General features: G+C 40.6%; 1 protein-coding gene across 1 annotated transcript; it reads left to right on the top strand.

The window, feature by feature from the left end:
* Positions 1-1086: 1086 nt before the first annotated feature.
* pde6d (phosphodiesterase 6D, cGMP-specific, rod, delta) lies at positions 1087-23034 on the top strand. The gene is made up of 5 exons (XM_063890440.1): positions 1087-1349; positions 13617-13705; positions 15279-15404; positions 19192-19297; positions 22032-23034. Exons 1-5 carry the CDS (start codon positions 1300-1302, stop codon positions 22111-22113), a joined length of 453 nt encoding a protein of 150 aa, XP_063746510.1. The 5' UTR covers positions 1087-1299; the 3' UTR covers positions 22114-23034.
* Positions 23035-26143: the final 3109 nt, after the last annotated feature.

Below are 26143 nucleotides of genomic sequence, written 5' to 3'. Positions count from 1 at the left end.
GTAAACATAGATGGTACACTAATGCCTCATTACTGTTCAATAATGCATTATAATATAATGTTGCATTAACCAGTGTAACCTTCCTGGAGGGCTTCATCTCACGATCAAGAGATGGTGTATGACCGGATGATTGGCTTTGCAGGCTATTGTTGGCCCCTTTATGTTTAGTGCTCAGGTGGGCACAGGCCCCCCTGACACCATGATAAAACACCTGCAGCCTCAATCCACCCGCCTTTGACACTTCAGTGTTTGTGGGTGCTATCAGAGAGATCATGTCCTTTGTAGCACAGCAATTTCTTTTTTAACATCAAGGACAAAAATAGGACAAGGGAATAAACCTTAAACTTAACTACAATCATAATATTGAAATTACATTTGGATACTTACATTTTTCATTTCCTGTCTTTATGATGTAACTGGGACTTTCATGTTTGTTGTGTAGAAGTGCTGTGCTTAACTTTATAATAAATATCCCAAGCCGTTGGTGACTACAAGTAATACAAACAATGGGAATTATAAATGGGGTGATCAGCTGGTTTCAGCACTGACTTATCCTTCTTTCCTTCATGTCTTTTAAAAAGACATTTTGAATTTCTATTTATTCAGGATGTTCATACAGGCACTTGTAACTGTTATTCATGAATACAGCTTAGGTTATATGATCATAACAGAACAAACCCTTTTTTTTTTATGTCAAAGTCAAATATTTATTATTGGTAGTAGTAGTTGCAAATGTCCCCTGTGGGACGAATAAAGGTGTTCTGAACTAGTATGATATTAGAAGAAAAACACATGTCTTATTATATTCATCAATACTATTTTATGTATGAGCCCTTATAATTGATTTCATTCAATCTCTTAGTTTTATAGAATGGTTGAGTTTCCATCCAAACCAGTGTTATTATCTGAGGTGTAATTGTTTGCCTGCCCTTCACTGTGTGTGCGGCGGCGTTGCCCCTGGTGACGCGTCTCTATCCACTGGGTCCCACCCATGGTTCGCATTCTTCGCTTGTGATTGGCTGTTAGGCGCTTCCCCGTATCGTTTACTGGCTAGGCTAGCTGTCTGTTAGTCAGCTGGGTATATTTAGCTGATTGCATTATCGGATCAGATTTAACCTGCAGTCCAACAATATAGACTTAAGTAACGTTATACCTAGTTCATGCAGTTTTCATGCAAATATTAGCGGGCAGAGCGGTTAGCTAACCCACGTTAGTTGAGCTAACACCAGCAGCAGCTTTGTTATTTCATCACATCCTGGATTTATTTTCTGGAAGCTACGAAAACAGGCGACTTCAGAAATGTCTTCAGACGAAGACAGGGCCAAGGAGATTTTGAAGGGCTTCAAACTGTATCCTTTCAACTTTTGCTCTGCAAAGTTTAGACACGTAACCTTAGCGTTTGTATGTATATTATTGGTCTGTCATAACCAGATAACGTCCCCTAACATTAGCACCGTGTGGGAACATATTGTGACTGAATCTGGTGCTAGCTACAGTAAGGTAAGCTAGCTGCTGCAGCTAACCTGTCAGTGTGATACGGTCAGCTACCAGCCAGTGTTTGTCTTTATGTAATGGGACAACATGGACATGTTCTTATTGTTCATCTCTGAATGTCAGTGTGTGGCTGGTTGCTCTGTGCAGCCGGTGCTGCAGCTGCACCCAGTTACTCGCCCTGTATGCGGTGCACGTTATGATGAATACAGTACACTGAAGGGACAGAGACATGACTCAGGGGATAACATGCATAACCTATCGGATGATCAAACCTTTGCTTCCTTAGTTAGTAACCTAGCTTCATAGCTAGCGTTTGGTGTGGCTTGTTTGTTGTTTAAGTTTTGTAATTTTGCATATAGGAATATGGAAATCCCAAACTTCATTATAAATCTGCCTGTTTTAAATGCTGCCCTAAACACACCAGTTTACTCCACTGTACTGAAGTTCTGTTACAAGTACAAATCTTGCATTAAAAAGTTTACTCAAACTTACTCAAGTAGAAAAGTGTTAGCATTAAAATATACTTGAAGTTCCAAAACTAAAAGTACATATTATGCAGAATGACCATTTAGTTTTACTGGATTGTAATTAGCAATCCATTATTGTGAACATTATTTTGCAGCAGGTAAAGTTGCATGCTACTTTAAGCACATTCTATACTGCCAGGTACCTTAATCCATAAACATAATTTATAAATGTTATCATCGTTTTAGGTTATACAAATAATTTAGAAGAATTAATGGCACTATTTACCCCCAGATTTCAGTAGAGTAAGTATTTTGTAGTATAACATGTTTATACTTAAGTAGTACAAATATGGTACTTCTACTTTCTAGATGTACTTTCCCCAAAGTCACATTTTTAGCTCTGTATATCCTCACATCAGCCATTTGTAAAAAGTAACTTTTTTAAAAGGAGACAAGTTAATTTATGTCAGCCCACTGGCAGACCTAACCCATAATTGATATTATGCTTGTTCACACACACACAGTCCTAAAGACACTCTTTATTACATTTTAACATTTCCTTTATGAGATACTGAGGAGAAGCCAAAAGGAATTAGAGGAAGAGAGAAAGTGGTATAACATCCATATATAGAGTATAACAACCGTCCTGTCTTACTGCTCTTTACTCATGTTGCTGCGCTCTTTTGATTTGTCTCGTTGTGTTTAGCTGCATAAAGTTATCATTTACATTTACCTGTATAGGGTTTGCAATTCAGAGACCCGTTTAATTTCTTAGTCTTTACCCAAGATAAGTTAGGGGTTTCCCTTTTTTCTTTATTAAATTAGGAAGCACATTGAGAAATGTCATGATGTTAATTGGAAGAGTGACATTCTAAGTGCTGTTATGGTCAGATCAGAACAGATCAGTCAGTGCCACAGTGTTGGTTAATGCCCGTCTGAACAGCACCTGCCAGCTCAATGCTCCTCCACTCCGTCTGTAAATCATTTGAATATAACATAGAATTTCAAAGGAAAAGGAATTAGGATGGAGCCTCTACTTCTTACAATCATCAGTATTATACTATATTTCTTGTGTGTGCAACCCAGGAAATAAACAGCTGAGTTTACTGCCAATCTTTCTGAATTAAAATCTCGAACAACCAAGTCTTTAATAGGTTTTTATTTATTTATAGTATTAGAGTCTGTGGCAGAATCCGTGGCTGTCTGTGACACAGTTAAACCCAAATTCTACTTTCACTATCTGCATGGCTTCCGGGCTCCATCAGGGTATATATTTTATTCATCTGTCCAAACATGGTGATGCCAAGCCTAGTATTAATGCAGTTTTGCAGTGCATGTGGCCCTTTTTTAAGCTGATCCAGCTGAGCAGAACAGTTCTGTAGACTGAAGCTTGTTGGTACAGTTTACTAGAGAAGCGTTAAAGTCTTCTTTTTATAAATATAATAGTCTTTCAAAGTTGCCGCAGAATGCTGCCTCAGTCTCCAGCAGGAAAGTCAGTCTGTGACACACACTACTGGAGCAATAGTAACGATTGTTGCCTTTTTAAAGTTCCAAAGAAAAAAACACAGATATTATCTTATATTTATTTTACAAATACATGAATATAAGTATAATAATAAGTATGTATAGTAAGGAGAGACGTACTGTATGTATATCGGACTCTTGTCACTTGTAGCACATCTTGTCACATTTATTTAATACTTTTAATGCATAAATTGATGTTTTTACCAAACATAATGACCACAATGCACAACATTGCACCATTTAATAAAGAAATAAAATAAGGGACATATGTGATAGGCTAAATATATCACAATTTTAAAATGCCAGAGAGATGCATGCCTGCTTTATGCTAATTGCTCATGTTTTACTGTAACGGGGAAACTGCACATTCTGCAGTTTAATCCCTTCAGCACTGCTTTGCTAATGTTCTAGTTGCTCTCAACAACCTTAAATTAGTTATCAATGCAGATAACATTAAATTCACTAGGGCCAGTAATATCAAATATGCCCATCTCTGAAGGATACAAATATTGAAGAGTCACAGAGAGCATCGCTGGGTTTTGGTTGGAGGAGAAAACAACTGTTAAATATCATAGGACTGAACTAGTGAGCATGTTAAGGAAAACTAACTAGCCTAATGTTTTTAATTATAGGAACAATGTGTTTTTCTCTGCGTTGTACGATGTTCTTATCACTTTTGGATTATGCAACATTTTATACAGCTGCCTTCCCTCTCAGTAAATAGACACTCACTTTTATTTATTCATTAGACCCTCACTGGTTTTCTACCCCCATACTTCCTTTCTGTCTCCTGATGTCGGCTCTTATCGAACATGCTCAATGATTGGATTATGTTGCATGAGTCAGCTGTTTTAGTGATCTTATAAGATCCAGTTGTTCTCATTGTGCTGCTGCAACATGGAACATTTCTATCATAAGCACAATTTAATATAATTATTTCATCCTAATTTCACTCTCAGTTGGTCTTGTTTTAGCTGATTCATTGAACTGCTTTATTTTCGTTATTGCTTCTTAACTTGGTTCCTTACACAGAAATTAGGTCTTTACTTGAATACATTCCCGAGTTAAAACAAAGAAATTAATTAATAATGGTAGGGTAAAATAAAGTAGTTCCAAGAGCTTCAATTTGGCTCAACCCTAACCCTAACCCTAATTTTGAAATCATTTTGGCCTGTGAAATGTTTGTTGAATTCGAAATGATTGTGCAGGTGCATGTTAATTTTAGTTTGCACATTTCCACTCCCCCACTGCAGATCTGTATCATGTGAGGGTGTGTGTGGGCTTTCCACTCTGCTCTGTGTCTTGTAGCAGCAGATTAGCTTTGGTCATACCTTCTAAAATAAGCAGCATGCAACTTCTTTCATTTGTTATGTATGAAACGTGTCCTCCTTATTGTATTCCACTGATCCCCAGTCCACCCCGAAGATGAAGCTGTGTGTATGCTTCCTGTTAAGGTCAGGGCCCTTGCTGAAGAGTGGTAATGCCTAAATCCACGATTTAGTCGAGCAGGGATTTACTACCTTCTGTCCATTCAGCCTTATTAAAGGAAGCAGAGACAACTGACATCATGCATATTCATTTTTCTTAGAGACTTTTAAGGCAACATATCACGTTCCTTCAAATATAAAATATACAGCGGTTGTTAAATTCTCTCACCATGTCGGTCAGTGAGCAGAACAGACTAAATGCTGCAGCAGTTGCCACAGTAGGTTTTAAAGAGTTTTACATATTCAAAGCCAGGGTGACTGTCTTATTGTCGTTCTGAGATTCGAAAATTATTCAAAACAAGAAATATTGTGACCAACAATAATAATTGTAGTTTTGTCAAGAACTCAAAATAAGACACAAATGAGCCAAAGGCACAGCAACTTAAGTCAGACTAAATCCTAGAAGAGCCAATCCAATTTTAAAATATTCAGTCTTTAATCGTCAGCAACAGGGACATATTTGGAGCTACAACAGCAGATGTTCAGGCTGATAAAAGGCAATAAGAAAAGGAGGAGATAATAATAGCTTGAGATCTTTTTAAATAAAAAAATGATAATACTAGTATTGAAGGAGCCGGTAATGTAACACATTATAAATAAATTCTGGCTCTTCAAACACACAGTGCAGTGAACAGATCAGTATTTATTTGTCCTGAATGTCTTACCAATAAAAAGCTAATTACGTGCTTTAGAACAGTCACACCTAATGACACTTTTACCTCATTAGCATAGAGCTTCTCAAGGAAGAAGTCCACCAAGTCACACTTTAATATGAAACCCTCCAACTGATGATGATGGTGGTGATTGCTGTTGTGGTTAGTTGGCTGCAGATATGTAGGTTACTGAGCATAATCAAAGTCTGTGTTGAGGCTGTCCAGTGTCAGTTTGACCCCCTGATTTAATCTCGTGCAGAAAGCAAGTATTTTAATATAGATCAGGGTTTTGTCTACACCGGGTAACAGGGGCGCTTCGCTCTAACGCAGCGAACACACGGTTCCGTTGCGTTGACGCTTGCCGGTGGGCGTGTCTGGCGCTTAGGGTTAATGCGACCAACAACCAATCAGTCCTCCTGTTTGTATCCTTGTATGTTTACAGGGTGGTCGTATAAGTGATTCCCTACCGCTATTATTATTTGTTCCTCCTTTTTTGGGAAAATTAGGAAATGAGCCGTGCTATAGCTCTCCCAGCATATTAACATACACGCGGTTTGATGGCTAGCGCTTGTAGTGGCATATTTGCATAAATGGGATTTGATTGGCTGGCGCTTCCGTCGTCATCGAGATTTCTCAATTTTCCCTGCGAGCAACGCAGGCAAAGCAAAGCAACGGAACCACAATGCAGTTCGGCAACGCTTGACGTCAGTACGTCAACGCAACGGAACCTGTTCGCTGTGTAATGCCAGAGAACTTTTAATATTGACGAGAACGTTCACTCTCAAAACCGTTCCGGTATGGTACTGCACCTGGGGGGCGCTGGTGGGCCAGTGCAGAATGAATGTGGTCCTATGGAGCCCCACCCATAGATTCCTACATTTCTTTGGATATAATTTTTTTTTAAATCACTGCTATAGTTTTTTAAACATGGAATGGATAATCCTCACAAACGACACATAGCTAGTATTTTATATTCGCTTGATTTTGACTAAAATTAGGTTTTTGTAAATCGGATGACGTCATGCGTGATAAATTGCTTTACGGCACCTTGTGTCTCTCCTTCCCTTTCCTTTCCCTCGCAGCAACAGCTGCATACGATCGCAGCTGATTTGGCTCCGTGGGACTGATTTGAACTCGGCTCTACATGTTTTGAAAAGGTGTGACATTATTTGATACTCATAATTTACAAATCGTTGTTGATGTTCTGTGGACAGGTACCACAAAGCGTATTCTTCGGTCGTAACCAGTCGTGAGTTCTTCATTGACCAATCGGCTTTCATTAGCCAGATGCTAGCAGAACCTGGGTCGCAACTGCCCAACCTGTAAGAAAACAAAAGGCTATGACCCCCAGATTATTCCACTTTTGACGAAAAATCCCTGTCGACCTCTCGGAAACCACAGTAGTATTTTGGATTTTGTAGACGATATGCTAGGAGAATGATGTAGCTAGCCGCCTAGCTCCATAGGGGTCCATGTATTCTGCACTCGCCCGCGATCGCCCCCTAGGTGAACTGCAGCCAAATTCGGTACAATGGGGGTGAATAGAGAGTGAAGGGGCTTTCCGTAGACGGGCTTTGGTAATGCATTATTTTCGCCGGAAGGTGGGCGGGGCCGTAATATTTTGGTCGGAAGTGATGTTAGCGCCCTCATGCTATATCTTTTTCTTATTTTTTAAAATAGTTTTGCTGTGGTGCGTGTGAGTCTGACATCACTGCACAATGCATTGTTTTAAAATAATGAAAGGCAGTTTGTTGTTGTTGTTGCCGCATACCCTAACTCTGTGGAGGCTCAGTCCGCTCTGCAATAGGCAGGCCTTCTTCCTGACTTTCCTCCCCCGTCTCCATGTGTGACTGTTTCTGAGTATGTCGTTTTGTTGTTGCAGAGGCTCATGAAACTGCCATTAATGCGTCTTTAAAAATAAATGCCGACTAAACAGTGACAGCAGCTTTACACTGGGGGCTCATTAACTGTGCAGGTGTGTGTTCTGACAGACCCTGAGGAGTGGGGGGCCCCGGGGAAACTGGTACACTCGGTATGATGTTGTTGGTGCTGAAATCAATTGCTTTAGTTTCTGCTATCTGAGAGACAACGAAGGACGATGATGTGATGATGGGAACAAGTTATTTTTATCAATCCACTATTTTTACGTTCCTCTTGATAAAATGATGTATGTGTTCTCTTTTTTGTTTTTTAAGTTACACATACCGTGGAAGAGCGGGAGGGGCCTGGGCTGTTCTGGAAGGTGTTGAGGATGATCAGTTTGATGTAGGAGATTGGATTTAGTTAGACTTGAGAGGATTAGAGAAAGCATCAAAGTCAGCAGACTTAGCTGGAGAGCCAGATGAAGAGCTGGGGGAGGGGAGGGGGAACAGACAATATGTCAGATGATTATTTATTGAGGAAATTACAAACATTTCAGACCAAATGATGTTTAATTTGACTTTTTAAGATGGTTTTATACTTTACATTACGATATAATACAGTTGGATATTCCAGATTATTGTTGCTTTAACACCTGTCCTACTCAGAAGGCTTTCTGCCATTTGAGAAATGTAATTTATTAAAGACATGAAACAATTCATCAGAATCAGACAGTCTTTAATCATCCTGCAGCTGACATTCTGGCAATTATAACATAAAAAAAGACAAGCACATGGTAATTGAACTTAAACTAAAAGAATAAATAAAATAAAGTATAAGCAGCAGTATTTTAAAAAGTGAAAAATTAAAAGTATTAGTAAGTAGTAAGGAGCCAGTCATTTGAACATATGGAAATAAATTGTACAAAAATATACGTTTAAGTGTAAATTCCATGTTTGTTTGTGATTAAAATACAAAAATAAACTATATACTAGTCATGTATTGAGGTGAGTCCACTTGTTTTCTCTGCATGTTGACGCAGATTGCAAAAAAACTAATTCTTAGACCAATAAATGACACAAACATTCTGTGTATATAATGTTGTATAACATCCTGCCCACGGATTAATGGCTCAGTAATATAAGTGAAACTAGATGACTGTTTGTATCTCATGTAGCAGTATGCTAACATGGACGGCTGTGTTTTCAGGCGGTTGGGATGGAGGGCTCCACAGATGGTGTGGAGTCAAGTGTGTGTGTGACACTAAGTAGTGTCTGACTGTGACAGGATCCTGAGTGGAGAATCTTCTGGAACATTTGGCTGATATCTAGAGATAAAAGAGGAGCTGTTCCCTGTGGAAGCAGCGCTGTCTCTCCAGACACTTAAAGTACAGAGCTGCACATTTTGTCCTGAGCCGGGCCCGAAGCCAGCTGTCAAAACGCACAGGGGAAACCATGACAGCCATATTAAGAGTGAGAGATAACAATCAGTCCTTCCCATGACTCTTTGCCACTCCTGCAGCAGCTTGGATTCAGTTCTTTATTTTAACTGTGTAATGTATTCAAGTAAAGACTGTGAGGAACAGACATAGGAAGCAATAACGAAAATCATGCAGCTAAAACAAGACAACTGGGAGTGAAATTAGGATGAAATATTTCACACACTTAATCACTCCTTGCATTCAACTCTGACTGCTGCGGATGGATGTCAGTGTTTTCGTTAGAAAGTGCCAGTCAACGCGTCCGGGAAGATTTCACTGTCCCGGAAAATGATAGAAATATGGTAAAAAAGTTTGAAAACCATTAATAACAAAGCCAAACAGTTTTTTATTGATTTTCACTTGTATAGAACACAGAACTAGAGACCAGAGTCCAAACTACTGCCCGTTCATTTTGAATCAGCCCTCAGCAAATTCTAGAAGTATAATGGAAAATGTCCCTAAGATGAAACTTGTGCTTATCTTGTATAGTACTACTTAAATGTATATGTAAACAGATATAACATAGTAGTGTTCATGTGTTAAAGAGCCCACTTTACAAAGAAATTCAGTCAATTGAAGATGGAAACATTTTCTAACAAATCTTAGTAGATAAAAAAATGTATTTGCTTAGCCAGCTTGAAATAAACCTTAATATTTCCCCTTATTATCAGCAATCTGAAGCTTCTGTTTTAAGGGATGAGCTGCCAATACTTGAAACAAATAAAACCCAATTGAGAGCTGTGATGCAGGCTGTTTGTTTCTTAAAGCATATTCAGGTGTTAACGCTAATTTACCTACATTTGACTGATTTTTGCTAACTTATAACTTCACTTATGAGGCAACATACTTCACCTCGAGTGAGGGGCCCAGACCTTTGTTTGTTTTTCTGTATGTGGCCCTCAGTGAAAAAAGTTTGGACACCTTTGATGTAGATGTACAATTATACAGACAATTAAAGTACATTTATACAATTCATAATAATATGTCACTGTTGAACATAGGCTTCATGCAGTCAGGGGATTTAGTAAAACTGATCCAGGAAAAGCTGCCATAGCTGGTAGTATTTGTTGTGACATCCCTGGCTACGATTCCTCAGCTCCTTCAACTGCAAATCCCTCACCCAACGGGCGTGAGATGGTCGAGTCCTGTTGAAGAGGAAAGAAGGCTTAATAAAATATTGACATCATTAAATAATGAAGATGTATTTTTTATTGAAAAGTGGGTTCATTCCACTGGTGTAAAGTAACTAAATAAATTTACTCAACTACAGTTCTTGGGTACAATTCTTAGATACGTTTAACTTTAATTGAGTATTTCAATTGTTTCCTACTTTGTACTTCTACTCCACTACAATTCAGAGGTAATTGGTGTACCATTCCTCCACTACATTTATTTAATACCTTTATTTACTTTACAGACTTGGATTAATGATCTGAAATATAATCAGCCCTTAAATCAGACTTTAGTTCACCTGGAGTAAATTCAGCAGCTACCCTGCAGTATACAAAGCCATTAATACTAGCTGCACCTTTACCAGCTGTGTGAACACTTTAATGATCAATAATTATAAAACATATCAGATATATTATTCTGAAATGGACCAATCAAACAATTAGTACTTTTACTTTTGTTACTTTTTTAAAGTTTTTTTTCGGGGCTTTTTGCCTTTAATCGGATAGGAAAGTGGAGAGTGACAGGAAAGTGGGAGAGAGAGTCGGGGTGGGATCCGGAAAAGACCACGGGTCGGGAATCGAACCCGGGTCACCGGCGTACAGTCCAGGTGCCCGGGCCAGTTGCGCCACGGCTGGGGCCACTTTTGTTACTTTAAAGTAGATTTAGATGCCAATACTTTTCCTCACAGATTTAGCTGAAATCAATCCTGACTTAGCAGGCCTTTCGAGAAATTGCAAGCCCTATAACTGCGATGGCATCTCGTTGCCCGTGGGTTTGATTGCTGGTGCTGCCTCGTTTATCCATCCTTATTTAAATACACTTCAAATTGTGCTTACGGGATTATTTCCACCACACATCATGACAGGTGAGAGACTTCAAAAGACGTGTGTGTGTGTGTGTGTGTGTGTGTGTGTGTGTGTGTGTGTGTGTGTGTGTGTGTGTGTGTGTGTGTGTGTGTGTGTGTGTGTGTGTGTGTGTGTGTGTGTGTGTGTGTGTGTGTGTGTGTGTGTGTGTGTGTGTGTGTGTGTGTGTGTGTGTGTGTGTGTGTGTGTGTGTGTGTGTGTGTGTGTGTGTGTGTGTGTGTGTGTGTGTGTGTGTGTGGCTTTCCATTAGCTGCTGCTGTAGTGAACAGTGGGTCCCTGTGATTGACAGCTGCATTGTGTTGTAGTGAGTGTGTTCAGGAGCAGCTGACCAGCTGACAGCCTGGCGGGACAGCTCCATCAGCTGCCTCTCTCTTGACTTTAGGTGACCTACAAGCTTCTTATCATTCATCCTCCTCCAACAATGTGGCTTACTAGAGCAAGATACAATGTGTGTATTTGCAGGATTGCGTCAAACAGGCAGTCTATATTTAGAGTTTCTGCTTTGTTCTGTATCCCTTTATCTTCCTGTCAGACGGAGAGAGTCACCTATAGAGAACATCAGCGCATGCTGTTCTGACGTCTAAAAAGTTACGATTTTATAATATCTGACATTAATTAAATTTAAACATACTCCACTCCCCCAGAGAGCGATGGATAGGACAGAGATGTAGACATGGTTCGCTCTAGCTTCCTCTCCTTGATAGAAGATAGATAGAATCGGAGGATGAAACCCTCTTTATTTGTCACATACATGCACACAGCAGAGCACACACAGTGAAATTGGTCCTCTGCATTTAACCCATCCTAGTACTAGGAGCAGTGGGCAGCTATTGTACCCGGGGAGCAATGGCATGGGGAGGAGGGGGGATTGGAGGTGTCCGGTGCCTTGCTCAAGGGTACCACAGCAGGGCCTAGAAGGTGAACTGGGACCTCTCCAAGTAGCAGTCCACTTTCCATATTTCAAGTCTGTTCTGGGACTTGAACCGGCGACCCTACGATTCCCAGTCCAAGCCCCTACTGACTGAGCCACTGCTGGACTAGCACATGGAACTGGTGTTATATCTAATCACTACTGAAACAGAACCCATGCAAAGACAATGCAGCTGTCTAAAAAAGAGCATCCCTTTCTAATTTGCTATATTATCTGAAATAATATAGCAAATGATATAGATTCTCACATCTAACACACACTGAAAACAGACTTTTACATTCCTTTAAAGGATGGTTATTCCTCTCTTCATTGCAGAGTTGCTTTAATTTGGCCACATTTGATGGTTTTCAAGCATGAAGTGCCCATTTATTTCTTGCTGCAAGAATGGAATCACAATACATTATGCAACTGTCTAGTGTTTTTCCCATTTAAACTGCAGTAGTGTCTAAACAGTGTTTGTGGTTTTTTGTTTCTGGTGGTCAACAGTTTCTCTGTAAAATCATCCGTAATAGATGCTCGTCAGCAGGTGTGGAACTGCTGGTGGTGACGTCAGGAAGTTTAGCTTTCAATTCTGACTGAATGTATGTTTAAACCCAACCATGTTTCACATATTGCATGTCACCTTGAGCTGTTGGCGTAGCAGATTGGTGGAAGTAGAGGGAGACGTCAGACTCAAGGGAAAACTGCACCAGTAATTCACTTTATTTGCTCAAATGTGACCATAAGAGTCAGCTGATCAGCCTGGCTCTCATTGAAGAATGAATGGAAAGAAACGGCTGTTAAACTTCACCCATACAACAAACCCTGGGTACTCCCTGAACTTAAAGAGCGGTCTAATCAATAAAAAACCCTAAGGAAGAAATAGAACTGTAGAGAAAGGATAAAGTAACAGTGTGCTTTCTCTTGAAATGTAGTCATTTTTTAAAAAGAAATTCAGTCAGGGAATAGAATACAGATTATACCAGCTCATAAACCGACAACATCTTCATTATATTGTAGATGCTAGTTGGCAGGTAGCTAACGTGCTAACTTTGGCGAGTGAAATGTGTCTGAGCGATGGCTTGCAGAGTTGATGGTACGATTTAACTGTTTTGTCAGAGGACACGCCTATATTTATCTGATAAATTAGTATAATGACAGCTGTTGTTTGTTTGAATGAGTGTGGAGTTTCACCCTCCACTCACACCTGTGTGCAGTTTGCAGATGTCGGCTGACAACTCATCATGTGGGGTGTTAAGGAATAGAAGGGAACTTCCTAAAGTAGTCTTTACATTTCCTTTAGGTTAATGTGACTAAAAGTGTTAGGGTTAGGGTCATTTTTGGATTGCTTCCTGAGGAACGTAGACGACAGCTTGATGAATCCACTGTCAACTTTGACTATGTCAGACTTTTATTTTTTCTTCCACTTATTCCCCTCCCCTCAGCCCTTAGCTTCAACAGAGTTCTTCCCATTCAGAGAACAGAGGGAAAGAGGACGATGTGGGATTTAAAATGATTGCACATGCTATAGTACTTTCAGCTTGGACTATCGCTTGCCTCTTTATGGGACCTTTTTATCAGAGTAATCTGACTTCCCAGATTGGATTTGGTAAAATGTTGTTGTTCTGTTCGAATGTCCCTTGTGTATTTCAGCTAATTCTATCTATCCCGGTTTGGTTGGTGGCCCTTAACTTCTTCCTGACAGAAACTGGATGAACCTTAGAGATGCAGAGACGGGCAAAGTGCTGTGGCAGGGGACTGAGGACCTCTCTGTACCGGGAGTAGAACATGAAGGTACAGTAAACACGCCTACCACATATCAATCCCCTTCGTACAGCACCCAGCACAGGCTCTTTGTAAGCTAGGTAAGTGTGCTCTAAAAATAAGAATATAATAATGAAAATAGTAGTCAAATAATACAAATAAATATATGTAAAATGTAATGATCACAATTGAAAGGCAAATTAAACAATATGATTATTTATGCAGTCAAAATAAATATGCATGAGGGATTTAGGGAGGACAGTGTGCCACACAGGGCAGATGATGTACTGAGATGAACATTTATTAGTTTTAGCTTGCCGGGTTGAACTAGATATGGCGTTCTATTTAGAACATCATTATATGACTGGAGAGTCAAAAGCAAGGTCATATGTGGACATCCCTTCTTGATATTATCATAATGTGATTTATGTTCCTAGTAAAAGCCATTCAATACAGTGGCATACTTGGAATATTTTATTTGTAATTTTCAGGTATATATTTAACAATTATACATACAGTAACAGAAAAAAACAAAGCATCCCCCTTCCCACCCACGCAAATAAAAATAAATAAAAAAGAAGTCAGTGCATCGAGACACTAAGAGAACACACAGTGCTTCATCCAGAAGCCAAGGCTAATCAGAGCGAATGCACTATATAGACAAAAGTATTGGGACACCTACACATTACACCCAAATGCCAAATTCTTAGGCATTATTATGAAGTTGCCCCCCCTTTGCAGCTGTAACAGCTTCCACTCTTCTGGGAAAGCTTTCTCCAAGAGTTTGGAGTGTGTCTGTGGGAAATTCTACCCATTCATCCAGAAGAGCATTTGTGAGGTCAGACCCTGATGATGGACGAGAGGGCCTGGCTCGCAATTTCTAGTTCCTCCCAAAGGTGTTCAATGGGGTTGAGGTCAGGGCTCTGTGCGGGCCGGTCCAGTTCTTCCACACAAAACTAATCCAGCCATGCCTTTATGGACCTTGCTTTGTGCACTGGGGAACAGTCCTGCTGGAACAGGAAAGGGCCTTCCCCAAGCTGTTCCCACAAAGCATAGAATTGTGCAGAATGACTTGGTAAGATGAAGCATCAAGAATCCCCTTCACTGGAACTAAGGGGCCGAGGCCGACCCCACAAAAACATCCCCCATATACCAGAGTCCCAATATTTTAGTCTATATAGTGTACCTATGGAGGCATCAGTGATGTACTCTAGGTAAGGCTGCCAGATTTTCAGATAGGTGTTATATCCTTTTCTAAGACTATATTTCATCTTTGCAAGAGGAATACAGGAGATGAGTCAGATTTCCAAACAGTAGCTAAATTCTAACTATTACTGATGGAATATATACAATAACTATAAACATATGACTCTTATATTCAAGGTTGATATTGTAAATAATGTTTGTTTTCCATTTTTCTTTATACGTTATGTTGAACCAGTTAAAATATCTCAGCTTTTGTAAAGAACAATGATCCCAAATCATCTGTAACAAGCCCACATCTTGCTGGGTGGAAGCCTACAAGTTCTTCAGATCCCTGCACGCTATCAGCCACGTAGCTCTTCTTCCTTCAGTTAATTCTGATTTCTCCCCGTCTCTGCAGCTCGTGTCCCCAAGAAGATCCTCAAGTGTAAAGCTGTGTCCAGAGAACTGAACTTCTCCTCCTCAGAGAAGCTGGAGAAGTTCCGACTGGAGCAGAAAGTCTTCTTCAAAGGACAGTGTCTAGAAGGTAACCTGAGTTAACCTGAGCTAAATCCACTTTTTGACGTCTTTTCTACATAAATATGTGTCCCCTCTGTGTTAAGAGATTCTGAAAGTTTCAGGACAAAAGAGTCCCTCTCTTTTTGTCCTGATCCATCTCTATAAAAACCTGTCTGAAAATTACTGATGAGATTTTGGCCACTTTGTGATGTCACAATGTTTTTTTGGGTCGTGTAACTATAAGCCAATAACCATCCAAGGTAACACCCGCCCACATTATCACCCGAATCTCCTCCTAGAGCACCATCGTGGTTCTTTAAACCAATCATCTCTCAGAGGGGCGTGACCAGCAGCTCATTATTACCATTTAAAGCTACAGACTCAGAATCAGCACTTCTGAAACAGAGGTGTTTATGGTATATCTGTTTGGTATTTCAGGCACACACTTTAGAGACATGTTTTGAATATATCTGAGACCTAAAATTTAATGTTAAAAAAAGAGCATAATAGAGGACCTTTAAGTGTTGGGCCCTGGAGAGTTCTGACCACAGTTCCCAATGCTGAACACTATTCCTCTCGTCCTGTCTGTCTGTGTTTTGGGATCTGATAAGCCTTTAAACCCCTACTTATTGGTACCTATAGCAACTCAATGCACTTTCCATCCACAGACAAAGGATCTGCAGTACATAATCTGCAGTGTCAGAAAGTGCAGGGATGTTAAAGCCCCTTTCCGCCCACATCTCTTTGTGAACACCCTGTTTTTCGCTTTGAAAGATCCTATATAAGAATGAACTTTTGGAAGAATTTGTCAAATATTCACTGCGGCTCTATCTTTGCTGTACCCTGCAGGCTTCTCCGCCATGCTTTATGCTACTGCTTACAGATCTGAGACTACAAGTGAGAGTGGAAATAAAGTGTGTCTTTGTGACACTAGCTCACACTTGTTTGACCGAAAAGGAAGTGAGAATTCTGCATGCACAACTTTGGTTTCCTTGTATAACCGAAAAGCCGCAGCTCACATGCGAACCAGCCATGGTTTGTGCTGTAAAGGGTTTGGCTTTGCATCTAAGATCCTCTGGGCATATGTATTAGTAGAGTGTTATGCACACAGTGTAGTGTACTGACAGGAAACTGCATCAACTGGTGACTGGCATGCTCTAGCATTTCTATGGGGGGCTACAGGAAGTACAATATTTTTTAAATTCAAAATATGAGTTAAAGGTCTCCTACTATGCTATATTTGAACAATTTATTGTAGGGCAAAATACATATACAGTGGGGCAAAAAAGTATTTAGTAAGCCACCAATTGTGCAAGTTCTCCCATTTAAAAAGATGAGAGAGGCCTGTCATTTTCATCATAGGTACACTTCAACTATGAGAGACAAAATGAGAAAAAGAATCCAGGAAATCACATTGTAGGATTTTTAAAGAATTAATTGGTAAATTCCTCGGTAAAATAAGTATTTGGTCACCTACAAACAAGCAAGATTTCTGGCTCTCACAGACCTGTAACTTCTTCTTTAAGAGGCTCCTCTGTCCTCCACTCGTTACCTGTATTAATGGCACCTTTTTGAACTCGTTATCAGTATAAAAGACACCTGTCCACAACCTCAAACAGTCATACTCCAAACTCCACTATGGCCAAGACCAAAGAGCTGTCAAAGGAGACCAGAGACAAAATTGTAGACCTGCACCAGGCTGGGAAAACTGAATCTGCAATAGGTAAGCAGCTTGGTGTGAAGAAATCAACTGTGGGAGTAATTATTAGAAAATGGAAGACATACAAGACCACTGCTAATCTCCCTCCGATCTGGGGCTCCACGCAAGATCTCACCCCGTGGGGTCAAAATGATCACAAGAACGGTGAGCAAAAATCCCAGAACCACACGGGGGGACCTAGTGAATGACCTGCAGAGAGCTGGGACCAAAGTAACAGAGGCTACCATCAGTAACACACTACGCCGCCAGGGACTTAAATCCTGCAGTTCCAGACGTGTCCCCCTGCTTAAGCCAGTACATGTCCAGGCCCGTCTGAAGTTTGCTAGAGGGCATTTGGATGATCCAGAAGAGGATTGGGAGAATGTCATATGGTCAGATGAAACCAAAATAGAACTTTTTGGTAAAAACTCAACTCGTCGTGTTTGGAGGAGAAAGAATGCAGAGTTGCATCCAAAGAACACCATACCTACTGTGAAGCATGGGGGTGGAAACATCAAGCTTTGGGGCTGTTTTTCTGCAAAGGGACCAGGACGACTGATCCGTGTAAAGGAAAGAATGAATGGGGCGATGTATCGTGAGATTTTGAGTGAAAACCTCCTTCCATCAGCAAGGGCACTGAAGATGAAGCGTGGGGTCTTTCAGCATGACAATGATCCCAAACACACCGCCAGGGCAACGAAGGAGTGGCTTCGTAAGAAGCATTTCAAGGTCCTGGAGTGGCCTAGCCAGTCTCCAGATCTCAACCCCATAGAAAATCTTTGGAGGGAGTTGAAAGTCCATGTTGCCCAGCGACAGCCCCAAAACATCACTGCTTTAGAGGAGATCTGCATGGAGGAATGGGCCAAAATACCAGCAACAATGTGTGAAACCTTGTGAAGACTTACAGAAAACGTTTGACCTCTGTCATTGCCAACAAAGGGTATATAACAAAGTATTGAGATGAACTTTTGTTATTGACCAAATACTTATTTTCCACAATAATTTGAAAATAAATTCATTAAAAATCCTACAATGTGATTTCCTGGATTTTTTTTCTCATTCTGTCTCTCATAGTTGAAGTGTACCTATGATAAAAATTACAGGCCTCTCTCATCTTTTTAAATGGGAGAACTTGCACAATTGGTGGCTGACTAAATACTTTTTTGCCCCACTGTACAATACATGTCTATACAAAACATGTCTGTGAAGTGTTTTGCTCAAAATACCAAACAGATCACCCATTGTAGCATGCCTCATCCCCCTCTATTTCTCCCTCTACAGCTCGTTTGTACCCCCGTTTTTAGAGATGTGGGTAAGGAGGAAAAGAGAGAGGGTTGTATTTTCTGACACTTTGTGAGTCTCCTTACACACCGGGGACACATTTATGTATAAAAGACAGAAAAGACTGCATTTTTAAATAATAGGGGACCTTTAAAATAACATTGTCTTTAATATATACAGCTGCGGAAAAAATGAAGCGACCCCTCCAGCATTATCATTTTCTCTTGTTTTATTATTTATAGGCATGTCTTTGAGTTAAATTGTTATTATTGTTATTATTTTGTTATTGCATTCTATAAACTACTGACAATTTTTCTCTGTGTTGAAATTCAACAGACACTGGATTGGCTTCCATACATGTAGAGATAAATATATAAGAAACATGTGGAGTGGTCTCTTCACTTTATCCGGAGCTGTATGTCTCCCCCTGTGTGTGAAGAGACTCAAAAAGGTTCAGCAAAAAAAGGTTGTCTCTCTTTCCCTCCTGATCCAAGTGTGTGAAAGCCGCTCAAGTAATGGCTGAGGGGTTCATGCGTGATGTAAAATTAATCCTTGACGTCATTTGTGGATTGTAGGGCATTAGCAACAAACCAACCACCGTAAGCCTCCTGGTTCGCAAGTTAAACCAACTACTACACAGAACTCATATCAGTGGAAAAGAGTGTGAAGAGTTTTTGGGATTCTTTAGTAACAGAGGTTTAAAGAGTGCTGCAAATGCTTTCTGCTTGGACCCTGAAATGTGTCCTGAGAAGCACCGGCTGATTCATAAAGCCCAGGTCTGCAGTGTGTATTAATATGTCTCTCTGTCTCTGTCTCTGTCTCTGTCTCTGTCCAGAATGGTTCTTTGAGTTTGGCTTTGTTATCCCCAACTCCACCAACACATGGCAGTCTCTGATAGAAGCAGCTCCAGAGTCCCAGATGATGCCAGCCAATGTTTTAACGTGAGTCAGATGCTCTCTATTCACCCTGTTCAGCTGCCACTCCAACCCACACACACCGACACACACATTCCCATTGTCATTATCTGAAGGGTTGGGATAGTGCACAACCTTCCAAATAAGCAGGAAATGTAATCGTAGTAACCAGATACCTTGCAAGATAATATTATTAGTACAGAAATGAAATTGACTATTGAATTTAGTGTTCTATTATGGATTGAGACACCTGAGAGTATTAAAGTACACCTGCTGCAAAAATAAACTAGTGTTCACATTAATGTATCATTAATCAGAATCCAGTGAAATAGTATATTATATTCAGAAAATAGCCACTCATAATCAAGTCAAATCCAACTTTATTTGTATAACCCAATATCACAAAACTTGTTTTTCTCAGTGGACTTTGCAGATTAAAAACAAACAACAACATTGTAAATGATGGAGTTACAGCAAATGAGAAGAGATAGTGTATGTAATACAAATAGAAATAAAACAAGTTAACACCAGAAGACATTCAAATGATTCAAATGAAGTTCCATCAAAATAAAATGAAATGAATAAAATAAAAGGCCAGCTCTAACCGAAGGCTTTGTTAGAAATGTGGGTCTTCAACACAGTCTTAAAAATGAGTACATATGAGTACATTCAGTTCTGGTACTTTGACTATATTTTTGATGCTAATACATTTGTGCTATTACTTAAAGGGGCCCTATTCTGCTCATTTTCAGGTTAATATTTGTATTTTGTGTCTCTACTGGGACATTTTAATCAAAATGCTCTTTTATTTCTCTCATACTGCCTGTGCTGCAGCACCTATTTTCACCCTCTGTCTGAAACCAGAGCCCAGTCTGCCCTGATTGGTTAGCTGTGGTGCTCTGTTTTGATTGGTCAACCGCTTAGAGATGTGTCGGAAAAGTCCTGCCTGCTTGTCACGTACAGCACTCCTGGAGTGCTATCCAAAAATATAACACACTACAGGAAAGGGAAAACCCCAAGAAGCACAATCGGGATTTTTTATGTAACATTTTGAATGCCAAAGTAATCTGTCCCACTTCCTGTCTCAAGTGCAGTCACGATGCTTAAGATACAGTGGGGCAAAAAAGTATTTAGTCAGCCACCAATTGTGCAAGTTCTCCCATTTAAAAAGATGAGAGAGGCCTGTAATTTTTATCATAGGTATACCTCAACTATGAGAGACAAAATGAGAAAAATAAATCCAGGAAATCACATTGTAGGATTTTTAAAGAATTAATTATAAATTCCTCGGTAAAATAAGTATTTGGTCACCTACAAACAAGCAAGATTTCTGTCTCTCACAGACCTGTAACTTCTTCTTTAAGAGGCTCCTCTGTCCTCCACTCGTTACCTGTATTAATGGCACCTTTTTGAACTCGTTATCAGTATAAAAGACACCTGTCCACAACCTCAAACAGTCATACTCCAAACTCCACTATGGCCAAGACCAAAGAGCTGTCAAAGGAGACCAGAGACAAAATTGTAGACCTGCACCAGGCTGGGAAAACTGAATCTGCAATAGGTAAGCAGCTTGGTGTGAAGAAATCAACTGTGGGAGCAATTATTAGAAAATGGAAGACATACAAGACCACTGCTAATCTCCCTCGATCTGGGGCTCCACGCAAGATCTCACCCCGTGGGGTCAAAATGATCACAAGAACGGTGAGCAAAAATCCCAGAACCACACGGGGGGACCTAGTGAATGACCTGCAGAGAGCTGGGACCCAAGTAACAGAGGCTACCATCAGTAACACACTACGCCGCCAGGGACTTAAATCCTGCAGTTCCAGACGTGTCCCCCTGCTTAAGCCAGTACATGTCCAGGCCTGTCTGAAGTTTGCTAGAGGGCATTTGGATGATCCAGAAGAGGATTGGGAGAATGTCATATGGTCAGATGAAACCAAAATAGAACTTTTTGGTAAAAACTCAACTCGTCGTGTTTGGAGGAGAAAGAATGCAGAGTTGCATCCAAAGAACACCATACCTACTGTGAAGCATGGGGGTGGAAACATCATGCTTTGGGGCTGTTTTTCTGCAAAGGGACCAGGACGACTGATCCGTGTAAAGGAAAGAATGAATGGGGCCATGTATCGTGAGATTTTGAGTGAAAACCTCCTTCCATCAGCAAGGGCACTGAAGATGAAGCGTGGCTGGGTCTTTCAGCATGACAATGATCCCAAACACACCGCCAGGGCAACGAAGGAGTGGCTTCGTAAGAAGCATTTCAAGGTCCTGGAGTGGCCTAGCCAGTCTCCAGATCTCAACCCCATAGAAAATCTTTGGAGGGAGTTGAAAGTCCGTGTTGCCCAGCGACAGCCCCAACACATCACTGCTTTAGAGGAGATCTGCATGGAGGAATGGGCCAAAATACCAGCAACAGTGTGTGAAAACCTGGTGAAGACTTACAGAAAACGTTTGACCTCTGTCATTGCCAACAAAGGGTATATAACAAAGTATTGAGATGAACTTTTGTTATTGACCAAATACTTATTTTCCACAATCATTTGAAAATAAATTCTTTAAAAATCCTACAATGTGATTTTCTGGATTTATTTTCTCATTCTGTCTCTCATAGTTGAGGTATACCTATGATAAAAATTACAGGCCTCTCTCATCTTTTTAAATGGGAGAACTTGCACAATTGGTGGCTGACTAAATACTTTTTTGCCCCACTGTATAAGTGAAATCATCTGCTAACGTTCCCTGTGTCTCTGTTTTCCAGTGGGAACGTGATCATAGAGACTAAGTTCTTCGACGACGACCTCCACGTCAGTACCTCCAAAGTACGGCTTTTCTACGTCTGACCTTGAACACCCCCCCCCTCACTCTACCTTCCAAAAAAATGCTGACGTCCTGCCAAGGTCTTTAAATTACCACGGTTAGCTACAATTCTGAGCAGTAAACGTCTCACGGCTGACTTGGGGATCATCACTTTTCCCACAGTCAGTGAAGTGGTTGTTCTCTGGTTTGTGTCCACCTGAAAGACCTTGGACAGGGGGGAGAGGAGGAGAGAGCCGTTTCCTCTGTTCAACGATCCACACTGTACATACATTATCTCCAGCGAGCCACTCTGAGATAACACAGCGCCCCCCACTTCACTCTAAGGTTGCATTTACTCAGGAACAGAACACAGACGTGTAACCTGTCTGTTCAAAACTCTGCTCTCCATGTGTCTCCTGAGGGTGTGTCCCACTCCAGAGGACACTTCCTGTGGCAGAGTACGTCATCAAATCCCTGACTCTGTTCCTCAAAATACCCAAAATCCTTTGCACTAGTCAGTTCATGTCTCTAGAAAAGGTTCCAGTGATACCGATATATTTGGGCTTCTGTAGTGTACACGCTGACCCCTTAATGCATCATTAATGGTGGTCCAATCCTCCGTCCCGCCTCCTGCTCCATCAGCCCCGGTGTGGTGATGGAGGACCACACTTCTTTTACTTCCTGCTTTATCTGGAACCTTCTTTCTGCCTGTGTTGTTGGGATGAGAAACTGCACGCTGTTGTTGGGATGACACGTGTGAGAGGAGGGTTTTATGTGCTTAAATAATCTCAACTAAAGCATCTTTTATTCTCTTTCACTCGGCTCCGCCCTGTACAGTCTCACTTCCCATTCCGATTCACTGTTTCTTTTTTTTTTTTTTAGCTGCTAACTGAGCTGTGTAAAATAGACTGGTGTTTTAATATGACAGACGTTGTGGATTAAAGTTATCCAATGTTGTAATAACATGCAGCGTGTGTGTGTCTTTTTTTTTTGTATTCACATCTGCACACGTGTGGGTTAGGGTGACCAGGGGTCCCGCTTTCTGCTGGACCGCACAGCGTTTTTGTCATTTGTCCCACACATTTATTAATAATAATAATAATATTAATACATTTAATGACACCCAAGGACACCGTACAATTAGTTAAATATGATAAGAGGCAACAGAACATGATACAAACACGTCCCAATTTGTCCTGATTTGATTGACAGTTGTCCATTTAAAACTTGACTTTTGATCCAAAGATGTTTAGAAAACACGAGAGGGCTTTCCCCATTAGCTGTGTCGGATATCAATCAATCAAAAGAGAAATGTATTTACTTATGGGTGTAGTCATAGGGGGCGACACCCAGAGAGTTTTTGTGAGATTCGCCAGAAGTTTATTTCAATTGCGCACGTGGGTGAATACGTTTTGAAACTTCCCCGAAACTCACAAGAAACGCCTGGAACGACATTATTTCTATCTAAACGAGCTCTTAGCAACCCAGTAACATATATTGTCCCGCACAAACATACTCTTTGTCCCACATATGGCTTGTTGGCACCGGGTCACCCTCGTGTGGGTTGATCATGTAATTAAACACAGGTACTCTGCTGCCCTGTTACTAGTTTGTGGTTTGCACTGCAGAAGTGTGAAAGGAGAGCAGCTAAACAAAACTGGGACTAACTGCACTCTGCATTGTAGGACTTGTTTAAGGAGGACACAATGTGTGTGTGTAGCTGTGTACTCCTCCGTTCAGCCAAGGTGAGTTGGTTGTTTTCCCAGATGTATCATGGTTGCACAGTGTAAATAAAGCATCTTTCCTAGTTGTTGATGTCTCTGAGTTACCTTCCTAGTCCCTATGGTCAGGCTATCCCACTTTTGTTTTCCATTTTTAGTCGAGAACATATATCGTTTATAACATTTCTGATGTACCTATAACTGATTGAGTTTTTTCCATGTACAGTGGGGCAAAAAAGTATTTAGTCAGCCACCAATTGTGCAAGTTCTCCCATTTAAAAAGATGAGAGAGGCCTGTAATTTTTATCACAGGTATACCTCAACTATGAGAGACAGAATGAGAAAAAAAAATCCAGGAAATCACATTGTAGGATTTTTAATGAATTAATTTTCAAATCATTGTGGAAAATAAGTATTTGGTCAATAACAAAAGTTCATCTCAATACTTTGTTATATACCCTTTGTTGGCAATGACAGAGGTCAAACGTTTTCTGTAAGTCTTCACAAGGTTTTCACACACTGTTGCTGGTATTTTGGCCCATTCCTCCATGCAGATCTCCTCTAAAGCAGTGATGTTTTGGGGCTGTCGCTGGGCAACACGGACTTTCAACTCCCTCCAAAGATTTTCTATGGGGTTGAGATCTGGAGACTGGCTAGGCCACTCCAGGACCTTGAAATGCTTCTTACGAAGCCACTGCTTCATTGCCCTGGCGGTGTGTTTGGGATCATGGTCATGCTGAAAGACCCAGCCACGCTTCATCTTCAGTGCCCTTGCTGATGGAAGGAGGTTATCACTCAAAATCTCACGATACATGGCCCCATTCATTCTTTCCTTTACACGGATCAGTCGTCCTGGTCCCTTTGCAGAAAAACAGCCCCAAAGCATGATGTTTCCACCCCCATGCTTCACAGTAGGTATGGTGTTCTTTGGATGCAACTCTGCATTCTTTCTCCTCCAAACACGACGAGTTGAGTTTTTACCAAAAAGTTCTATTTTGGTTTCATCTGACCATATGACATTCTCCCAATCCTCTTCTGGATCATCCAAATGCCCTCTAACAAACTTCCGACGGGCCTGGACATGTACTGGCTTAAGCAGGGGGACACGTCTGGACCTGCAGGATTTAAGTCCCTGGCGGCGTAGTGTGTTACTGATGGTAGCCTCTGTTACTTTGGTCCCAGCTCTCTGCAGGTCATTCACTAGGTCCCCCCGTGTGGTTCTGGGATTTTTGCTCACCGTTCTTGTGATCATTTTGACCCCACGGGGTGAGATCTTGCGTGGAGCCCCAGATCGAGGGAGATTAGCAGTGGTCTTGTATGTCTTCCATTTTCTAATAATTGCTCCCACAGTTGATTTCTTCACACCAAGCTGCTTACCTATTGCAGATTCAGTTTTCCCAGCCTGGTGCAGGTCTACAATTTTGTCTCTGGTCTCCTTTGACAGCTCTTTGGTCTTGGCCATAGTGGAGTTTGGAGTATGACTGTTTGAGGTTGTGGACAGGTGTCTTTTATACTGATAACGAGTTCAAAAAGGTGCCATTAATACAGGTAACGAGTGGAGGACAGAGGAGCCTCTTAAAGAAGAAGTTACAGGTCTGTGAGAGCCAGAAATCTTGCTTGTTTGTAGGTGACCAAATACTTATTTTACCGAGGAATTTACCAATTAATTCATTAAAAATCCTACAATGTGATTTCCTGGATTTTTTTTCTCATTCTGTCTCTCATAGTTGAGGTGTACCTATGATGAAAATTACAGGCCTCTCTCATCTTTTTAAATGGGAGAACTTGCACAATTGGTGGCTGACTAAATACTTTTTTGCCCCACTGTATGCTTCTATTCATTTCAGATGGAAATATAGGACTTTGAACAGTTTTATAGCGCTTTTAAATACTGTCTGCTGTAATAGCGACTATGCCAAACCATTTAATTCACAACAGTTTAAAATTTGGTGTCAGAGACTATGGCCCAATTCCAAACCAACCCCTACACCCTACTCCTGCATACTTGTAGTTCATTCCAGAGTCAGAACTACAGTTGGCATCAAAACAAACACAAAAAAACGTTTAAAAAACCAAGCAACAAGATTCCGTTTGAGTCCTTATCAGGGAAGACGTGTCACAGCGCCCCTTATTGTAATATAATCAGAATTCTTCTTCAATAACTATACAAATAATCGTCGGCATAATTTTTTTTTTTTCTATTTCCCAAAATGCCAACCTATTAACATGAACGTTTATTTAAGCCCTTTTTTCAAAGGTACGGCTCGCCTGGATTTCTTTTGTTAAAATGTTTTAATGTGATGAATTCCTGAGATGGGTTAAATGAAATCTGATTACAACGAGTTTACTGGTG

This window comes from Eleginops maclovinus, chromosome 9, assembly GCF_036324505.1.
Source record: "Eleginops maclovinus isolate JMC-PN-2008 ecotype Puerto Natales chromosome 9, JC_Emac_rtc_rv5, whole genome shotgun sequence".
In the NCBI taxonomy this organism is placed as follows: domain Eukaryota; kingdom Metazoa; phylum Chordata; class Actinopteri; order Perciformes; family Eleginopidae; genus Eleginops; species Eleginops maclovinus.
Note: the sequence above shows the minus strand (reverse complement) of the source record. Positions and strands in the feature narration are given on the sequence as shown.

Excerpts from the sequence above, each read along its gene's own strand:
- pde6d (XM_063890440.1), top strand. The coding sequence starts at position 1,300 with ATGTCTTCAGACGAAGACAGGGCCAAGGAGATTTTGAAGGGCTTCAAA. Across the intron at positions 13,706-15,278 it reads ACCGGGAGTAGAACATGAAG|CTCGTGTCCCCAAGAAGATC; the intron begins GTACAGTAAACA and ends CCGTCTCTGCAG. Across the intron at positions 15,405-19,191 it reads CAAAGGACAGTGTCTAGAAG|AATGGTTCTTTGAGTTTGGC; the intron begins GTAACCTGAGTT and ends GTCTCTGTCCAG.